General features: G+C 30.6%; 1 protein-coding gene across 1 annotated transcript; it reads left to right on the top strand.

Moving 5' to 3' along the window:
* On the top strand, positions 8,476-20,128 carry LOC109347912 (polyamine oxidase 1). Its single transcript, XM_019588027.1, has 10 exons — positions 8,476-8,674; positions 8,809-9,058; positions 9,186-9,335; positions 9,480-9,541; positions 10,451-10,605; positions 12,080-12,223; positions 14,220-14,369; positions 15,943-16,197; positions 18,806-18,887; positions 19,438-20,128. Exons 1-10 carry the CDS (start codon positions 8,623-8,625, stop codon positions 19,647-19,649), a joined length of 1,512 nt encoding a protein of 503 aa, XP_019443572.1. The 5' UTR covers positions 8,476-8,622; the 3' UTR covers positions 19,650-20,128.

Below are 20,723 nucleotides of genomic sequence, written 5' to 3'. Positions count from 1 at the left end.
TGATAGATTCAAATGCCAAAAGCATTCTTATAGTCTCTAATCTTGCTACGAGAGCATATGTCTCATCATAGTCAATACTTTTTTCTTGATTGTATCCTTTAGTTACTAATCTAGCTTTGTTTCTTATAATCAAGTTAGACTCATCAAGCTTATTTCTAAATAGCCATTTAGTGCCTATTATAGGATGATCACTTGGTCTAGGGACTAAATTTCAAACTTTGTTTCTTTCAAATTGGTTTATCTCTTTTGCATGGCTAATGACCAATGCTCATCTTCAATAGTCTTGGGCTCAATTTGAGAAACAAATGCAAATACATTGAAAATATTCCGCAAAGAAATTGGGATTACCACTCACTTAAAAATATCACCTATTATATTGTCGATGTGATGATCCTTCTTTCTCATCCATGCTTGTGACATTCTTTCAAGATCATGATTTGAATCTTGATCTTCTTGCATACATTTTTAGATTCCTGATGATTCAAGTATGCATCCTCAAGAGTACCTAATAGATCATCACAAATACATCCTCTCTCATATTTTGAAGAAGACTAATTAAATACCACATGTATATACTCTTCAATAGTCATTGTTCTTTTATTAAAGATTCTATAAGCTTTGCTATGATTAGAATAACCAAGAAATATTTCCATATTTGCTTTTGAGTCAAATTTACTTAAAAGTTCTTTTCCATTATTTAAAATGAATCACTTGCATCTAAGAGCATGAAAATGAGAAATATTTGATTTTCGGCCTTTCAAAAGTTCATAGGGGATTTTCTTATGTATAGGCCTCAAAAGAATTCTATTCATAACATAGCAAGCGGTATGAACCACATCTAGCCCAAAAGTACTTGGTCACTTTCTGTTATTTAACATGGTTCTAGCCAACTCCTCTAGAACTCTATTCTTTCTTTCAAAAACTCCATTTTTTTAAGGAGTTCTAGGATGGAGTATTGATGATCAATAACACGTTTTTCACAAAACTTATCAAATTTGTGATTTTCAAATTCACCACCATGGTCACTTCTTATGGTCACAATTTTATTGTTCATTTAGTTTTGGAATAACTTGGCAAGCCTCTTGAAAGATTTAAAAGTATCACTTTTGAGTGCAAGAAAAATAGTCCATGTCAATCTTGAATAGTCATCCACAATAACAAGTGCATAGTAACTTCCACCAAAACTTATTATTTGAGATGGTCCAAACAAGTCCATATGAAGTAACTCTATAACCTTGTTGTAGATACCAGGTTTTTAGAAGAGAAAGAACTTTTGATTTGTTTGCACTTCCGGCAAGAATCACAAGTTTCTTCTGTTTTAAACTTGAGTTTAGGTGGATCGATTACTATGTCCTTTGTAGTTAACTTGTTCAAATGATTCAAATGGATATGAGCAGCCAGCCTATGCCAGATCCAAGTATAATCCATGACTAAATTATGCATTTTGAAAATAAGGAGGTGATATGATCCAAATCAACCATATGTTTATTATTTATCCTATGACCAATAAATTTAATGTTATCGTCTATGTCAATATTAACCATGCAGCATCGAGGTGAACAAATCCTTATGGAGCTTAATCAAGCTGAACTCTCGTTCGACTTGGTTCTACTTGTTTTCAGGCCTACTTTTGTATGCATTTGGAGAGAGTTTAGGTATGATGATCTTCCTCAACTGAATCATGAATTTCTTTTAGGACCATCGTTTTCTCTCTCATGAGGAAAGATGAAAATTGTTTGTGATTTGGTGTTTTGAACCATAATCGTTCCTTGTGTGTTAACTTATAGGGTTCCCTTTATCCCTTATAAGCCAATCGTTTGGGTATTTGCCACGTCCCGGTTGTCAGTTGCATGACTTTCTTAGAGTCGTCACTACATTTTTTGCGGTTTAAAATGTATAAAACTCAATTTAAGCTCAAATTGGATAAAATTGTCTTTTATATTATAGTTATTAGTTCGAGAGATGATTACAGATCGTGGAAGGTATTAATACCCCGTCCTTCCGTAATAAAGCGGTACCCTAGCTAATTGCATTAGTTAAATTTAAACTTTGGTTTATTTTATTAAAAATTTAATTGCAATGAAAATAATATTTTTTTTGTGTATGACAAGAATAAATCTTGCTTTTACGTATCCCTATATGTATTAGGGCATCAAGACCATGTTGTTCTGGTTTAAAAAATATAATTGATGATAGATTTGATTTTTTATTAATTTGAAAATAATGATTTAGTTAAATTGATTTTTATTGATTTGAAAAGATTTATAATATATGGTTGTTTAATAGCGAAGAAACATTGTAGGTCATAGGTCTTCCACCAAATTTAGGAGAAGTTAGAAAAGATGTAAACCATAATCAGACTATAAAAATTATTTAAAAATTGTTTGAAATAAAAAATTGATTTATTAAAAATATATAGGTTGTTAATTTTAAATGAAACTAATAGTGAATAATTGGTGTTGGTTGTAGACCTTCTTCTCATTTTCAGAGAAGTTAGAGACGACACGAACCATAAGTGAACTATAAAAGTTTCATAAAAAAATTGTTTAATTGAAAAAATATAGTAATTGATTTAAAATATATAGGACTTTTGTAAAAAAGCAAAAAAGAAACGAGTGTAGCTATTTCAAAATTATAAACTGATTATTATTATGTCAATTTATAACGCGGTTACTGTTGAGATTTTTTTTGAATTAGTAATAATAGGAATTCATGCCACATTAATATTATATTGAATTGAAATAAATGAGGATATGAATTGCACGTAGGGATGACGATAAGTATGGATAGGTCCGGGTAATATATTACTCAGACCCACCTAGTTGTTTTATTTTTGGACTTAGATCTGTCCCAAACCCATGCTAATATACACTGGGTCTGCTACCCATGGATCCCTGGGTACCCAGCGGATCTGCGGGTACTCATGAACTCAAAAACATTAAAAATAATTGCAAGTAATTTATGTAATTATGTATTTGTTTCTTACAATTTTATATGTCATTTAGGTAATCAACAAGAGAAAAAATTATAAAACATAATTTACAGTTTTAAACACATTTTAAGTTGACAATTTCAACAGTATGATGTAAAATTATTCAATCAACATAATATTAGATTACACATATCACTTAACATAACATCACATCACTACTTAACAATATAGCATCAATGTCTAATAACATAACAATCACATTTATGAATTAAAAAAATATATATTTAAGAATGAATAGCAGGTTCGGGTACTCCTAAGTATGGTACCTCATTGCCCAGACTCAGACCCATCCAACAGCGGATCTTAAAATTTCTGGTCTCAATTACTCAGGGTCAAAAACACAGACACAGACCCATTGCGAGTACCCATTTCCATCCTTAATTGTACCTTGTGGGTCGTGTGAGTGGAGGAATAGTACTAGAAAAGAAGTGTTGACGATTGATTCAGCGGAAAGGATCCACGTGGCTTGAGGAGATTGGGGGATGGAGTTGATTGTGCAGGGGTGTCGATCTTCTGGTGCTAGAGCATGATGCATGGTTCGAATCCTACTGAGAGTTCCACTAGATATCAGAAATTTTTGAAGAAAGAACAAGATGTTTCTTTTGTTCTTTCCAGACAATCAAAAAATAAAGAAATAGTTAATATATTCAAGATAATTATGTATTTACACACTTTGGGATGTTGAGTTGGCTCATGGGGATTGAACCTCGTCAATGTGGGATCAACCACACTCCATTAGATGAAGGTCACATGTGTTAGTTAACAAGGGCTCTATCTTTACCTATAAGGGGTGAATATGTGGTACAAATTACAAATGAACTCGATTTGAAAAAAGAAAAAGATATTCTCAAACAATAGTGATCTTGATTGATTAAATGAAAAGTTAATCAATTAACACATACTAAATTTAACCGATTATAGACAGTCTTAATCAATTAATACATACTAAACTTAATCGATTATATGTAGACTTAATCAACTATAATCGATTAATCAAGTTGTTTCTTGAAAATCTTTTGGTTCTTGATTCATTCAATACGTCAAGATAACATAGATTATACCAAACCTAATATGCTCTTAAAAATGAATACAAAGTGTAATTAACAAAGAAAAATTACTTATGCAAAGGTCACTTAATGAATGATACCAAATAATGCAAGAAAATGATAATTGCAAGTAAGCAAAGAGGAAGGTTAAAGAGAAGAAAACACATCTAGTTTTATCCTGGTTAGTTTGCTTGTCCACATGCAAACTACATCTAGGTCTCCTTGTTTGATCTCGAGAAATTTGTTTCACTAGAAGAAATCAATTGTTTGATACAAACACTTCTTCACCAAGACTTCTCTTGAACCTAGCTTCTAATGACTTCCCATCACTTTTAACTAAATATCCCAATAAGACCTTTATTGGACCTAGACCGCAACCGAGGATTTCTCTCAATTTCTCTAAGTGATACCTCACACCCACACAGAGATAAATTGCAAAACCAACCGTAAAGTATGTGCACAACTTTTCAGTGTACCTTCAGTATGCTAAAACATACACTAACAATTCTACATACAACCCTTTGATGAATCTCATATATAGAGATGAAAATTAATGTATAAGATTCACAAAAGGAAATCTTTGATACTCTCAAGATATGAAAATGCTCTATTTTCAAAGGTAGTAAAAAACTTCTCTCTTTTTCACATAAAAGGTTTTTCTCTTTTCTCAATCAATCTCTCTTGAATCAAATATGAAAATTCTTGCTTTATGAGTTCCATTTTCGTTCTAAAAATTGATGTATTGATTTTTAATTTGCATATGGGAAAGATGATAAAATATCGTTATGCTTTGAAACTGTTCTGTTGGGAATAATCGATTAAACTCTCACTTAATTGATTAATATTTCTTTAAAACGTCCAAGATTTCAAAACAAAAACTGATTTAATCGGTTAATCATGTCCTTAACGGGTTTCACATTAACAAAGACTTAATCAATTACATAAAAAGTCTAAATTTATTAATGATTTTCAAAAAGACTTCATTGCTTATGTTTGAACCTCTAACATGAATGATGTACGTATGATGCATGACTTTGAAAATGATATAAGTATAAGTGCCCAAAATCATGTATGCAAGCTAAAATATGTTTTAATGAAAAATCTCTTTTATGTAATATGTTCATATTATGTGAGATTATCAAAGGTTCACCTAACCTAGACTCTACTTCTTCAAAATAGATCTGACAAAATTATTCACCATCCAAATTAAATCCATCCATTAGAGCTAATTGATTTAAACGGATATAATCCAATGAATAGTGTTGATAATGGATAGATTCAAATCAAACCATTATATCTAATGGATATCCATATATATACTCATTTGGATGGATACCCAATCCATAAAAAAATATGAAGTTCTTTGCTTTTTAAATTCATTTAATATTTAAGAAAATTAAATTCAAGCAAATTCATTCATGATTCTCACTCTCACTTTTAATATTTTATTAAATTGATATCAATTATAGGATATGTGTATGTAGTTAATATTAAAATTTTATTCTCAAATACATAACATATATAAGTATGAGAAAAAAATGTATGCATATATTGATAGTGTATGAGTTTTATACACTATCATTACATCATCCATCATTATATATTTAATCATTATCGACTCTTCAAAAATTATAATCCAAATGAATGATGGATGATGTAGTGGTTATGTATTAATCTTTATATTGATAGTGCATAAAATTATATTCTAGAAGTATTTGTTAAAATTTTTACACGTAGAACATTAAATGTCACATGCCATGCCGGTAGAATATTGCAATTTTTTGTTAAGTTCAAAAAATACTTTTTTAAAACAATTAGTTTTTAGAAAAAACATTCTTTTAAAAAATTGATTTTTAAATGATTTTAAAAGTGTTTATTTAAAAGGTGATTTTCAAAAATGTTTTCTTGAGATAATAATCTTTAAAATAATAATTTTATTTAATAGTGTTTTTAGTTCCAGTAAAAAAAATTAAATGGATTGGATAACTTAAATTATAGTTTAAATAGATTTACATGGATTATTGGTGAATGTTTTTCATCCATCTATTAATATCAAAATGCAAATTCATCCAAATCTATTCATTTGCCACTCTTAATTCAAAACATCTTATACAACCTAAAAAGATAATAAATTTGAATATAAGCCTTATAATATTATTGTTGATATATCCATTATTTTTAAGTTTCAGTTTTTGTCATCATCAAAATAATAATTTTGCATGCTTACATTCACAAGTTGTATGGGAATGAGTTTTCTGGACATGTAGTCCATGTAGGATTTATGAATTACACGGTCAACAAGGTTTGACCATGGAGAATAATAATAAGGATAAGAAGGTGAGATAACTTTTTCTCCTCAATTTTTTTCTTTATCTCTTTATGTTTACGTGTAAAATAGCTTGCCTTTCTTTTTTGTCTCTTTAGAAGTGCATCTACCCTCTTATTTATAGTAATTGGAATTGTACATGTGCAAATACGACATAATCTCCTCATTAATCCATTAGAGAAAGTTAACAGTAATCAAATTTTAATTTAATTCAAATTCAAAATTTTGATTCTCATCCCTATGGCTTAATATTTGAAATTCAAAATTTAATAATAAGCACTAATTAAATTTCGAATTTACATTTTTTTTATTTTGTGACACTTAAAAATATCATTTTTTATTAGAAAATATTTAAACAATTTTTCTTAAAAGGTCTTAAAATTATTGTAACACACATGAGTGTAGAATAATTTTTCCTTGACTTAAAATACTTAAAAGTGACTAAAAACTTTGATTTGGGCTCAACTTTTATAATAACTATATAAAAGCATTATTTTAGTTTTTAGAATCATAATAAAAGCATTTTTTTATTCTTATTTTTATATTAAATAATATAAACGAAAATTAAGGGTAATTATCTTGATAATTTTGAAAAAAAATGATTCTATCTAATATAAAGTTAATAAGTGACAATTAAGTTACTTAAAAACCTTTTTAAATTTATTTAAAATAGAAAACTAAAATATGAGATAAAAAATGAAAAACCTATTTGTCATCCTTAATTTATCAGATTGTAATTACTGTTTTATTATAAAAAATGTAACCAAATCAATTCGATTTGATATGATTTGTTTTTCATAATGCAATCTCTAACTTATTTATCTATTTGTTAATTTTTTAGCAGATTTTAATAAGATTTAGTCTCTAAAGATTTTATTTTTACTAAAGCAACTTATGCAACCCAATCAAATTGATATGAAAATTATTTGTTTTGATATGACTTGCATTTTTCATAATGCAATCTCTAATTCATTTTTTTTTATCAAACTTTGATGAAATTGAATCTTTAAAGATTTAATTTTTATCAAAGAAATAAAAAAACATTTTTGTCCAAGATAATTTTGAAGTATTTTGAGACAAAATTGGTTGTTCATAATATCAACTCTACTCATTAAGCTCATATCTACTATCAGATTTAGAAGTCCTATGAATTATCAGAATTAGATAATTTTTTTGCAACTCAAAACAAATAGCTAATATAATTGTATTAAATATATGATTTCAACTAAATTAGAAATTAAGAATTTCTAACAAAGTATTATTTATGATTAGAACTTCAAAAATTAATGTTGTCAAATAGTTAAACTATGGACTTGAAGTATTCTACCATTATACTAGGATATGTCATGTTCGACCAAATCTATATAGACCCCAGTCAAACGTCAAACAAAGAAGATCCAGTTTATACAATTATCAATCATGTTTGAATATGTAACTTAACTAGTTAAAGGATGACATTGTTGGGAACAGATTTAGTCAACAACGTACAGGACTATCACGTCGTCTATACAAGACCGTTACGCCGTCTGAACAACACAAACCTTTGCCAAAGAGTTGAACATATCATCAACACCTTGTACCCATGCCATATGGTGAGAACACACCTAATATATGATCGAGAGTTAGGATACTATACAAAGATGATTCACCCCAGATAAAATATTGTACCAACCAAAGTCACCCAATGTCGATAAAGAAGTCTATGCTTGTCTGGGGCAAGTGCGATAGGATAAGACGATCGACCACACCAACAACATCTACTAGAGAATATTCAATGTCTACCTCCCCTATAACTAGAACATACCCCACTAGGAAGTTAACATTTAATACTCTCTTATACTTTTGCATCTTAACTTATTCTCTTTAGAATATATGTTCATATAATGACTTGAACGTGAGAGTATTTTCTCATCTACCCAATGTGCTCCCTAAGGATTCTCAAAAAGCTTTCAAGCTACACTTTACAACCTCCGTATAACTTGAATCTACCATAAAAATTAATCAAAAACATTTTATTTTCTAATCTCTCCGTCCAAACACGACGCGTAAAAACGAATATTAATCAGTGAACCTTCTTGGACCAAGCCATCAAAACAAACCCTTTTCATGGCTCAAAAGTAATAAAAAAAAAACAAAGATCATAAAACAAAATAACTATATAAACGCACTCCCGCTATTTCTTCCTCTCATGCCATCAAAAGCAAAACACGAACACATAATACTCTCTCTACAATTTTCTCTATAAGTCTTAAGCATTCATGGATTACCCGTCACGCTCCTCCGTCATCATTATCGGTGCTGGAATCTCCGGTAACTTCCGCCGCCACACCGTTCATCTCTTCTCCTTATCTTCATTCTTCCCCCGCCACCACCGTTTCAAATAAATCAAATTATTTGGTTATTTCTTAATTATTTTTAATTAACTTTTTGTTTTAACTTTTAAGGTATCTCTGCCGCAAAGATTCTTGCTGAGAACGGCGTAGATGACGTGGTGCTTCTCGAGGCTTCAGATCGCATCGGCGGAAGGATGAGAAAGGAGCAATTTGGCGGTGTGTCAGTGGAGCTCGGCGCCGGTTGGATCTCCGGTGTTGGCGGTCCTCAGCCCAATCCTATTTGGGAACTCGCCGCCGATTCCGGCATCCGCACGTGCTTCTCCGATTACAGCAATGCTCGCTTCAACATCTACGATCGAAGGTTCTCAAAACAAAAACCACTTCCTCTCCATTAAAATAAGAAATAATAACCGTCGCATACGGCGTCGTTTTGTTGCTCTGTTTTTCGGCTGAGTTTTAACAACTGAGTTTGTGGTAACGAGTTTCAGCGGGAAGATATTTCCGAGTGGTATCGCTTCTGATACATACCAAAAAGCGGTGGACTCAGCGATTCAGACGTTGAAGGTGGAAGAAAAGTATTGTGATGAAGAGAATCACAATAACGGTGACAGTGACTCCGTCCAAATAGAAACCACGTCGTAAGTGCATTTTCATTGCGTGTCGTTTTCAGCCGCAAAAGTAGTTTCGTGAATTCATTCGTGATGTGTTGTGAGTTGTGACTGTTCAATTATTTCCTCTTTTGAAATGCTTTGATTGTGTTTATTTTTTCATTTGCATTTTAGAACCCTGAAGACGCCAATAGAACTCGCCATTGATTTCATGCTCCATGATTTCGAAATGGCAGGTAAGTACCTACTTTTCATCCTCAATCCCTCGCTTCAATTTTTCAGTTTTAATTTGTGCTTGCTACCCTGGAGGAACTGAATATGTATACCAAAAACATGAATATGAAAAGGCAAATGTGGTAATTAATAGTCGAGATATTTTTCAATATGAAGTAATATTTTTTGTGTTTATGTGCTACCAAAATAAAATCATTGTGTTTACAACATTGGTATTTATTTCATCACTTTCTTTTATAAGTGTAATTTTTTAGAATATTTTTAAAATAATAAATATTAAATATTTTGGTCAGGAATGACTAATCCGACAATCATAAATGAACCCGTAGTATCAGGGCTCATGAAATCAGTCTGCTCCTTATTTACCAAAAAATCTTCTTCCTTGTTTTATAATAAAAATACTGAATTCCTTGTTTTATAATAAAAATACTCTCCTTTTCCTCGTTTTATAAAAAAAAAATTCTCTTTTTCTTGTTTTCTAATTAAAAATAGTCATTAGATATGTTTATTAAAAAAATATTAATTAGTCATCTTCGTTAAGAAGTCACCATTTCCAGGCTCCAGCTCAGCTATACAGATTAATATAGAAACAAAAATGGCAATTAGAAAATCATAAAACCGAGTAGAGATATGGTGGAAGAGAGATCACTAGCACCGGTTATCCCATTTTTTATCTCCAGCCAAACAAATATTATAACATAAATAAAAATAATATTTTTATATTATTTATTAAAATATAATTAGTAGAGAAGGAGGATAATATAGGTGATCTCTTTTCCATTTGGTGACCCATCTGATTCCTTCACCGCTTCAGTTTGTGAACATTTTTCATGAAGAAAGAAAAAAGACAAATATATTTCTCTTTTCTATGATCTGAATTAGAAACTGATAAGCTGGGAAATCGGTTGCAGAGGTGGAACCAATTTCTACTTACGTTGACTTTGGGGAGAAGGAATTCATGATTGCGGACGAGAGAGGGTACGATTACTTGCTGTACAAAATGGCTCAAGACTTTCTCTTCACATCGGAGGGTACAATCTTAGACACTCGTCTCAAACTCAATAAGGTAGTGTACCTCTTAATTTCTAAGATAGACTTTTCCCTGTAATGGCTTTCTGTTTAATTTACATTATGTATCTATGTGTTAACCATCATAATTAACTTTGTAATTTACATTAATTATGAACTGACTCTCTATTTATACTTGAAAGTTGTACACTTTATGTTATTTTGAAACTCTATATATTTCAATACTTGACTTTGCATGTGCAGTTTTCTGTTTTTTTCCATTTTGTCTTTATCAGTTTTCGTTGTCTTTTTACTGGAGCTTGATTGTACCACTTTTGGAGTTTGTAGAAAATGACATTCCAGAAACATTTGGCCTTTATTTATTTATATATGGTCCGTTTAAAGTCAATTTTAGGAAATTGTGCATATAATATGAAACTTGGTTAGCTTATTGCATGTACGCTTCTGATTTCTTGTGGAAATGGTTTGCAAAAGTCATATATATATAAAATTTTTATGCAAAAGTAAGAGTGAATAGATTTCAAAATATCTCATATTATAAAATAAAAACTATATTATAAGAGATACTCCTTCGTAAGTTGTCAACTCCAGTACCTTTTGTAAAAAAATTGACTGCTTTAATTTAGAGTTTTTAACAATAAACTTTGTTGTATTTATTTCAGTTCTATATATCTTTTAATTTTTCTATATAAATATATTTCAAAAAACATAACTGCAAATAAATTTTATTCTGGCATAAATAAAATTGAAAAGATTTTTTCAGTATAAACAAATTTGAGAAACCCAAATAAAGTAGTGAGTACTTTTCCGGGGTACTTAATGGATTCCTTGACTATTAGCTGAAATAAATGGGCAGGTGGAACTGTACTTGAAGTCCTCTGGTCCCAGATTCCATTGTTATAAATCTTCCTCGAATTTATCAGCAGTTTATTATAGTTGACTTGATTCCATAGCGTGACCACTCGTATTCTGATGAGATATTGTTGATCTCATTGATATTGTTTCTTTTACTTTAATTTTTGAATTGATTTGATTATTATTAATTTTTCCGCTTTAATAGTTAAATCTGATTATTCCCATGTTGTGTCAAAATTACTATTTGTTAATATTTTTTTAATGTGTAGTTGGCACGATTTTGAGGAGACTTTGTTAATGGAATTATTATGCAATAAATATTACCCAATGACAATTTAGTGATTTTAATTTTTTCAATTATTTTTTAGAGATTTGAAAGATTTTTTGAAAGGGTGTACAAAACCATTTTTTGCTCATATAAAAAGAAATGGAGTACCAATAAAATCTGTGTTCATTCAATTCATTTTATTGGGATGAAACATTTGTTATCCCATTGTAATTACAATTAAGAGCACATCTTTTGTAATTATAATTCTGATCATCTTTTTTATTCTGCATTTAGTACTCCTATGTGACAGTAAATTTGAATCCATTTTATCAGGCACTGGACCATTTTGACCCGCCCTGTAATCTTTTGCATGGACTTGTGTCTGCAGGTCGTCAGGGAATTACAGCATTCGAGAAATGGCGTTATGGTGAGAACGGAGGATGGTTGCGTTTACGAAGCTAATTACGTAATTCTGTCTGTTAGCATTGGCGTTCTCCAAAGTGACCTACTTGCATTCGATCCACCTTTACCCGTACGTTTTCTCTATATATATTCTTTTCTATTTTCTTCCCCACGCTGAACCCCGTGTTAACAATAAATATAGGCTTTTATACTACAAATGACAATATGATATATGTTATAATACGGAATCCAAATACTTAATAGAGAATAATATTTATACACCACGTATAAAGATTTTTATATATATATATATAGTTAGTATATCATTTATTATTCATTTGAATTATTATTTTTTAAGAGTTAATGATAATAAAATTATAAATCATGGATGTTGTATTTATTGACCTTCAATAATTATTTGTAATTTTTAAATCTATACTTTTAGTAGAAAAATTATCATCTTACAGTATTAGTTGGTAAAGGAATCCAAGAGATAGGAAAATAAAGAATGATAAATGCATATTATTATTTTTGTACTATCAATCTTTTGTTTTGTTGGTGTATATGTAATTATCCTTCTCAAAGAGTGAATTAAACATATAATCTTTAAGGTTTTTTGGGATCTGGGAAAAGGGGTCTTATATATTAGATCAACTTATTGATTATGATAGGAAATGACATTCTTAATTGAAGATAAAGAGAGATAACCATGGAAACTTGTATTTCTCTTATTTCTTCTTTTCCCAATGAGAAAGATTGAGTTGTAGTTAGATGGATTAAATCTTTGATGACGACAGAAGAGACATAATTGACTTTCTTAGAGATTGCACGATGTATGGTATTAGATGGATGTTAGTTAGTGGAAAACAAATTGTGTTATTGCGTATAAAGTTTCAAATAATTAGCATATAGTTGATAAGCATAATACTAAAGATTGGATATCATGAACATTCAAATGCAGTGGCGGCACACCAAAATAAATTCATGTTTTTATCATCAAAATCAGTTTTTTAAGTTTTAAATTAAAAATTAAAATCAATAATCATTATTAGATAGATGACATGATTTAGTTCCTTACCTAAAAGGGTAAAATATATTATTGGTAGTCCAAAAAAAGATAGTTGGTAAGATTATATGCTTTTATGATCACTCTTCTATCCTAAAATATATCATTTTATATGTGTCATTTTTTATGATTGATTAAACAAGATGTATAAATATTAAAATTTTAATAATTAAATATTTTTGGGTATTAGATGGGTTCTCACCCAACTACTTACCACACACAAAATGGTATTTTTTTATTATTTATTAATTTTTAAATGAAAAATTAAAATTAATAATAAAAAGCTATTCTAAATCACATTGATTCACTTTATTTATTTCAAGAACATAAACCAAGAAAAATAGATGTAATAATTAGATCGAGAAGGGGACGGAGGGAGCCAATTTTGCATATTCAGTTTATGAGATTAAATAGCTCCTCCTTATAGGAATTGTTGTCACAAATCTTATGCCAGTCACATTAATTAAAATTTTTAAATATTATTATTATTATTATTTTAATTTTATTATCATTAGTTTAAGACAAAATAATGCCAGTCACATTAAATAGCTCCTCCTTATAGGAATTGTTGTCACAAATCTTATGCCAGTCACATTAATTAAATTTTTTAAATATTATTATTATTATTATTTTAATTTTATTATCATTAGTTTAAGACAAAATATAGCATATCTTTATTCCTCATCATCATGTTGTGAGTTTATTAGAATGCTACTTATCTCCCAAAGATTGGTATGATAGCATTCGAATGTAACAACAAAAATCGATTAAAACAGTAGCCAATTAGGATGACGAACAGCTTAGCAAACAGCAATGCTCAACTTTATATATTTATATTTGTGCTAATTTGTGTAGTAACATAATATAATAGGTATAATACTAAGATGGGTTATATTAAGTACGAATTCAATACTTATCTCATTTATTATTCATAATTTATGAACATTTGACATCTCATCTTTTAGATTAAACTATTAAATTACATGATTATTGAGGTATTTAGTCTGTTACATAATGCATAGTTCCGAGTTAATATATCATGAATAAAATAATGAAACAGAGATGGAAATTGGAAGCTATAGAGAAATGTGACGTTATGGTGTACACCAAAATCTTTCTGAAGTTTCCGTATAAGTTCTGGCAAAGTGGACCCGGAAAGGAATTCTTCATTTATGCTCATGAAAGGAGAGGCTACTACACATTTTGGCAGGTTTGTTTATAATCTTCGTTAATGATTGCCAGTTCATTTTGCATTATATATTATACTATGCTGTTTGTTTCATTTCCTGTTTCTGATTTGTTTCTAGTCTTGTATCTTAAAGCTAGTTTCATCAATTCATTAGAGTGAACAGAGAACCAGCTTTACTTTACTGTATATAGAGTTCTGTGGGAAATATTTGAACTAGAAAACATGGCAATTAAAATATATAACTCTTGCCAGCAGATAAAATAAAGGAAAAAAATGCTATGCTGTCAATTTTATATCCTATGAAACTATTAGCCGCTTACCTAATCATAGGGCCCAAGTGCACGAATATATCTTGCTTTTAGATAACTTAAATAACACATTGTTATCAAAGTTTATGTGCTGTATTGTGGGTCACATGGTTCATCTTAATTTTCAAGCTGTCAATTGAACTTGTAGTTTACCTTAATTTAAGACCAAATTGCTTAAATAGTATTATCCAACTATGGCTTTTGTTTTTGTTGTCCTTCTTGTGGCCGAATACTCGGGTCAAGCATTAAATACTTGCAATATAACAAGTAATATAACACGTTCTTCACGTCATAATTAATGGAGGATTACATATCCCAAAAAATTTCTATTTCCATGTTCCAAACTAATTACATTTCACTAAGTAATTTAAGAAAATTATTTTATGTTTTTATGATTTTTTTTAATTAAATAATATTTTTTAATTGGATTGAGATACCAATAAAACACAAAGAATGAGACAGATGATCTCCATCCATTAATCGTTTAGTTCCATATCTGAAGTAATTATAAATTGAAGGTCATGATTTAATTGCCATTAGCTTTCACTACCATTTTTCTATCCCTCTTGCCTAGTAATGGTAATTCCCACATGCTTAAGCTAAAGGCTATAGTAGATAAGGTAAACAACCTTTTTGTTTCATATGGAAAACTAGCTTTAGTTATCTTCATGGTCCCTAATTTACGCAAGGTGACCAAAGTGTTTAATTTTTTGTTTTTATTTGTTTTGACCTTTTTACGTGCAAATGATTATAAATACTTTTGCTGCAACTATTTCCATTTGTCATATAATGATAATATTAATTTATATCTTTGTAGGTATAACAGATATAATAATCTTTCCATTATTACATGGTTCACTATCCTTCTACGATGTGTGTAATGTTGGTTCCTCCTTGGAGTTATCTGCATGATATAAGTTTCGTATGGGAACTACTTTAGCTATGATTGGTTTCTTATTAATATAGAATAGTCTCTAACATATCACATTTCAAACTATAGATAATATAACTCGAAGAATAAAATTGTATTATGAAATAGATAAAACAAAAACATATGACCACTTGAACATTGTACAATTTCACTACAAGACATATCGGTTTCCATTCTTGTCAATATGTATGCAATAATGCATTGACTTTGGATCTGAACTTACATTGTAACTTCAAATAATTGAATTCAACATCAGAATTATTTTGCTTTAACATTTGGGATTGAAATGTCTAGTCTCTTTGCTTACTCCTCCAAATGATTAAAGTTATATGCTGATTTGCTGCTTTGTCACCAGCACATGGGAAATGCATATCCTGGCTCCAATATTTTGGTTGTGACATTAACAAATGAGGAATCAAAACGTGTGGAAGCTCAATCTGATGAAGAGACCTTGAGAGAAGCTATGGCGGTCTTGAGGGATATTTTTGGACCCAACATTCCTGATGCCATTGATATTCTTGTTCCTCGTTGGTGGAATAACAGGTTTCAGCGTGGCAGCTACAGCAACTTTCCAATTATCCCTAATCTTGAACATTTTCATAATATCAAGGTTTGTTTATCCTATTGAACTTTCTTATTTTTTTAATAATTGTGTGACAATATCTCCATTTGCATGTGATGTCTTCTTAAGTATATCTATATTACAGTTCATATGAAGACAAGATAGGAAATGACCTGGATCTTACAGCTAACAATTTTAATTAATCATCACACCTCGCTGTCATTCTAGGCCAGGGAATTTGTTGTCTTCCCACTTCCTAGCTCCTTGTGACACAAGCAACTTAATTTTCATTTTGACGTACCAAATAAGATAACAAAGAGTTTAATATAATTTGTTTTTGTTTGGTTTCGTTCCCCAACAAATCATCCCCAAAATAAAAAAGAAGGGGAGGGTCAAAATACACTTACTTGTGAGAATTTCCTTAATGAAGCATCTATCCGGATTATTTAATTCATAATGAATTGTGAGTCATAAAATTTTGAGAAAAATGTATCATGAGAATATAAGATTTTTTTTACCCTGACACTATAAATCTTTATGTTAAAGATTTTTAATGAAGGATTTCTTGCTTTCTGATAGTCTGCACACGATAAAGAAGAATCAAAATTATACTTTTTATTGTAGATTTCGGAAGTTGGAAATGAAAAATATTTAAAAAGGATGGAGAATGACAAAGCAATTGGACATCTAATATACCTACTGAGGCTTGAGAGGTTTTAGGAGAGCTAATCGTTATATGGCTTACAAAGTTGCTTAATGAGATCGTGAGGTCTAAAGACGAGTGAAGGAGAAACATATTCATTCTTATTTATAAGAACAAGGGCAACATGTAGAATTGTGCAAACTATAGGAGGATTAAGCTCATGAGTTATACTATGAAGTTATGAGAGAGGAAAATTGAGCGGAGGTTGAGATAAAAGACGAATATCACTATAAATCAGAAATCAATTTGATTTTATGCTGCAGAGGTCAACCGTGGAGGCCATGTACTTGCTACTGTGATTGATAGAAAGATATCGAAGGAATCAAAAGAACTTGCACATTGTCTTCATTGATTTGGGAAAGTGTATGATAAAGTGTCTAGAGAGGTCTTATGGATTGCTCTAAGTAAGAAAGGTGTTCAAATTTCCCATATTCGACCATCAAGGATATGTATGGTGGAGTAAAGACCAACTTGAGAACATAAGACGGAGTCTCAGAAGATTTTCCTGTTGTCATATGACTACACCAAGGGTCAATGTTAAGCCATATTTATGTACATTGGTCTTGAATGTGCTCACTAAACATATCCAAGAACAAGTGTCACAATGCATGCTCTTTGCGAATGTTATTGTCTCAGTGAGAAACTTGAGAGAGATTAAATGAGAAACTAGAAAGTAGAGACAAGCTTTAGAAGCACATGGATTTCGTATAAATGGAAGTAAGACAGAGTATATTGAGTATAAGTTTAGCAAGAGACAAACAAACTTTATTTTAGAGATAAAGATTGTGGATCATATTATACCACAAGTCACTAGATTTAGGTATATCGATTCAATCATACAAGACGATTGGGAAATTGATAGAGATGTGAACCATATAATTCAGGTGAGTTGGATGAAATGACGGAGTGTTTCAGATGTCATTTGTGATAAAAAGGTACCACTCAAGATGAAAGGGAAGTTTTACCGCATAACTATAATACCTGCAACGTTATATGAGACTGAATGTTGAACGATCAACAAGAAAATGGACTTCATATAGCGGAGATGAAAAGTTGTGTTGGATAAATGAAACACTAGACAAAATAGGATTGAAAAAGAATGTATTAAGGAGAAAGTTGGAATAGCTCTTATTGTACAAAAGATAGTAGAGTCGTGCCTTATGTGGTTTGAACATATGAGGAGGAGACCCATAGACACCCTTTAAAGAGAGTAAATCATATGGAAGTTAATCCAATCCCTAAAAGAAGAGAAAATCCAAGAAAAATTATAACAATAATTGTTAAGAAAGACTTTGAGGTTAATATTTTATTAATGAATATGATTTACTATAGAGTATTAAGATGTCGTCCTAGATCTATATAGTAGAATCCACCCAATGGAATGAGAACTTAGTTATTGTTATTGTACTACATCTTTACCCTAAAAGACTCTATTATTTCATTTTCTGGGTGAATGTGGAAGCAAAATCCAAAACAATCCCAATTTTCTCACACTTCGTTTTCATCCCTCTTTTTTTTACAAACTTTTACTTATAAAGAGGGGCATTTGTCATAACATCAAAAGTGGAAACAAAAAATTATGGGTCCCTGCATTCTCTTATAAAAGATGGGTGTATAAAGTATGGCTAAAAACAAGTGCGTGATAAACATTGTTGAATGAAAAAATAATAGTGCTACAACAAGACCACTATAAAAGCTTAATTTTAAAATGTACTCTATTTTTCTTCACTAAAATTTATTTTCTTCATTTTAAGAAGTGGTGATCGGACATCATGGATGTGTGTGCCGATTTTGGTGTTTGTTGGGCCCTTAATTTGTTCAGATCTTCTGTGCCGTACTCCTTTTCTCTTTCACTGCTTTTGCTGTTCTTATATCAAAGGCTAAAATCCAAAAGACAATTAAATGAGCTGTTTCTCTCGTGTTTATTTTTGTCCCTTTTTTTCTTTGTTTCAGGCCCCTGTAGATCGCATTTTCTTCACGGGGGAGCATACTAGTGAAAGATTTAATGGATACGTACATGGTGGGTACCTCTCAGGTGAGGCATAGAATGTTTTATTAACTACATGGTGTTACATATTTTGCCATTCTAATTAACTATTATTATAATATTTTCCTACAAAATAAAAGAAATATTAATGGAAATTAGAGGAAGTTACATACACTACAAATATCAAACCACGAACACAAGAATGTAGGTTGACAGACACGGAATGTCTATCGACACGCTATTCATAAAAACTTTAAAACTTCACTTGTGGAGTTTAATGCATTGATTCAAATTGTGGAACATAGGTAATACCACTGCAATATCGTGGTTGTAATAACCAGTGTAATATTACAGTTACGGTGATCGCGACAACCGCATCACACAACATAATATTGAATCATGATGTATATGCATTGAGTAGTAATATAACCGCATGAGACTATATTTGGACAGCAACATACCATATTATATTTTTAAATCACAATTATTCATATGATTGCAATAGCAATCACATTAATTGCAACCTTAAACATAAACATAATTGTGGTTGCAATTTAAAACACTTATCCAATGTATTTCCTTTCTGAATGCTTTGCAGGTATTGACACCAGCAAAGCCTTGCTAGAGGAAATGAGGAAGGATAAAGAAAGAAAAAGTGAGAGCCAAACCCTATTGTTAGAGCCTTTGTTAGCTTTGACAGGGTCATTACCATTGCCACAGCCAGAAACTGTCTCCAATATGCACAAGTGTGACATCCCTACACAACTATATCTACGTGGCCAGCTTGGGATACCAGAGGCTATACTATGAATATATCAGAATTTAGAAAAACCCCACTAGATTTTGATTGAAGCATAACTTAATAGAATCTCCATGTCATTGGTAATGTAGATGAGTTTAATATATATGCATGACCGTGTGAAAGACAGCACATCATCATCATTCACGTGTTAATGTTAATCAATTATTCATTTTTAAATAAAAATAATATAAAATAATGATGATGTATTGACTGTATCATAAACTACACCGATAATGCATAAATATTAAACTTATTATGATTTAACTAAGTACTAAGTCTGCTGTTGAGGTGAAGAGGTGTTGGAAACAGGGCGCATGTCTCGCCTCAGTTTAGTCCATTTAACTGCTAATGGAGCCTTAGTAGCTTACACGATTACGATTTTTGAAGGAAAATAATTGGTTTAGGTATACGTACTATCGCTTTTTTTTTCTTTGTGGCCAGAAATAATACTGTACTGTAATTTGTTAGCTAATCAACGGACCAGAAGGAAACAAAAAATGTCAACCTAAAATGAAGAATGGGATAAGCATAACAAAATTTAATAATGTAGAAGATTGTTTTGGTGAATTGGTTGAGTAATTGCACTGAGCTTGATTGCATTATACAAATCAAAGAACAAATACATCTTCAACTTTCAAGAACAACTAATAGGAACAAGACTATTTCATTATGGTTGTGTTTGCTAGTTATTATGATTACAGTCACTATAGTTATTGTGATGCAAATTATGGCTATTGTGACGTAGATTGTGACAATTGTGGTGTAAATTATTTTACGAGTAAAAAAATATTTTTGATTCAATGCAGTCTGATGCAGTTGCATTGTGGCTTGATGCAGCCCAATTAAGGTCTGATATAGTCACATCATTGTAATTCGGTATCACACTATAATTGCAATAGTCACTACAACCGCAATATTATGGCTGCATCACGTGATATGGTCCACAATTTGAAATACTGATTTTTGATCTTATCCCAGATTTCCAATGCCTAATTAACTAGTGTTGTTTTAATTGCTACATCAACTACTGTATGTTAATTTCTGCCTAATTAACTAGGTCCATAATTGATATTAGGTATCTC

This window comes from Lupinus angustifolius, chromosome LG05 (genome assembly GCF_001865875.1).
Source record: "Lupinus angustifolius cultivar Tanjil chromosome LG05, LupAngTanjil_v1.0, whole genome shotgun sequence".
In the NCBI taxonomy this organism is placed as follows: domain Eukaryota; kingdom Viridiplantae; phylum Streptophyta; class Magnoliopsida; order Fabales; family Fabaceae; genus Lupinus; species Lupinus angustifolius.
This window is presented reverse-complemented; position numbering and strand designations above follow the sequence as displayed.

Coding starts and splice junctions, on each gene's coding strand:
- LOC109347912 (XM_019588027.1), top strand. CDS start 8,623: ATGGATTACCCGTCACGCTCCTCCGTCATCATTATCGGTGCTGGAATC. Junction 8,675..8,808: donor TATCGGTGCTGGAATCTCCG/GTAACTTCCGCC, acceptor TTAACTTTTAAG/GTATCTCTGCCGCAAAGATT. Junction 9,059..9,185: donor TTCAACATCTACGATCGAAG/GTTCTCAAAACA, acceptor AACGAGTTTCAG/CGGGAAGATATTTCCGAGTG.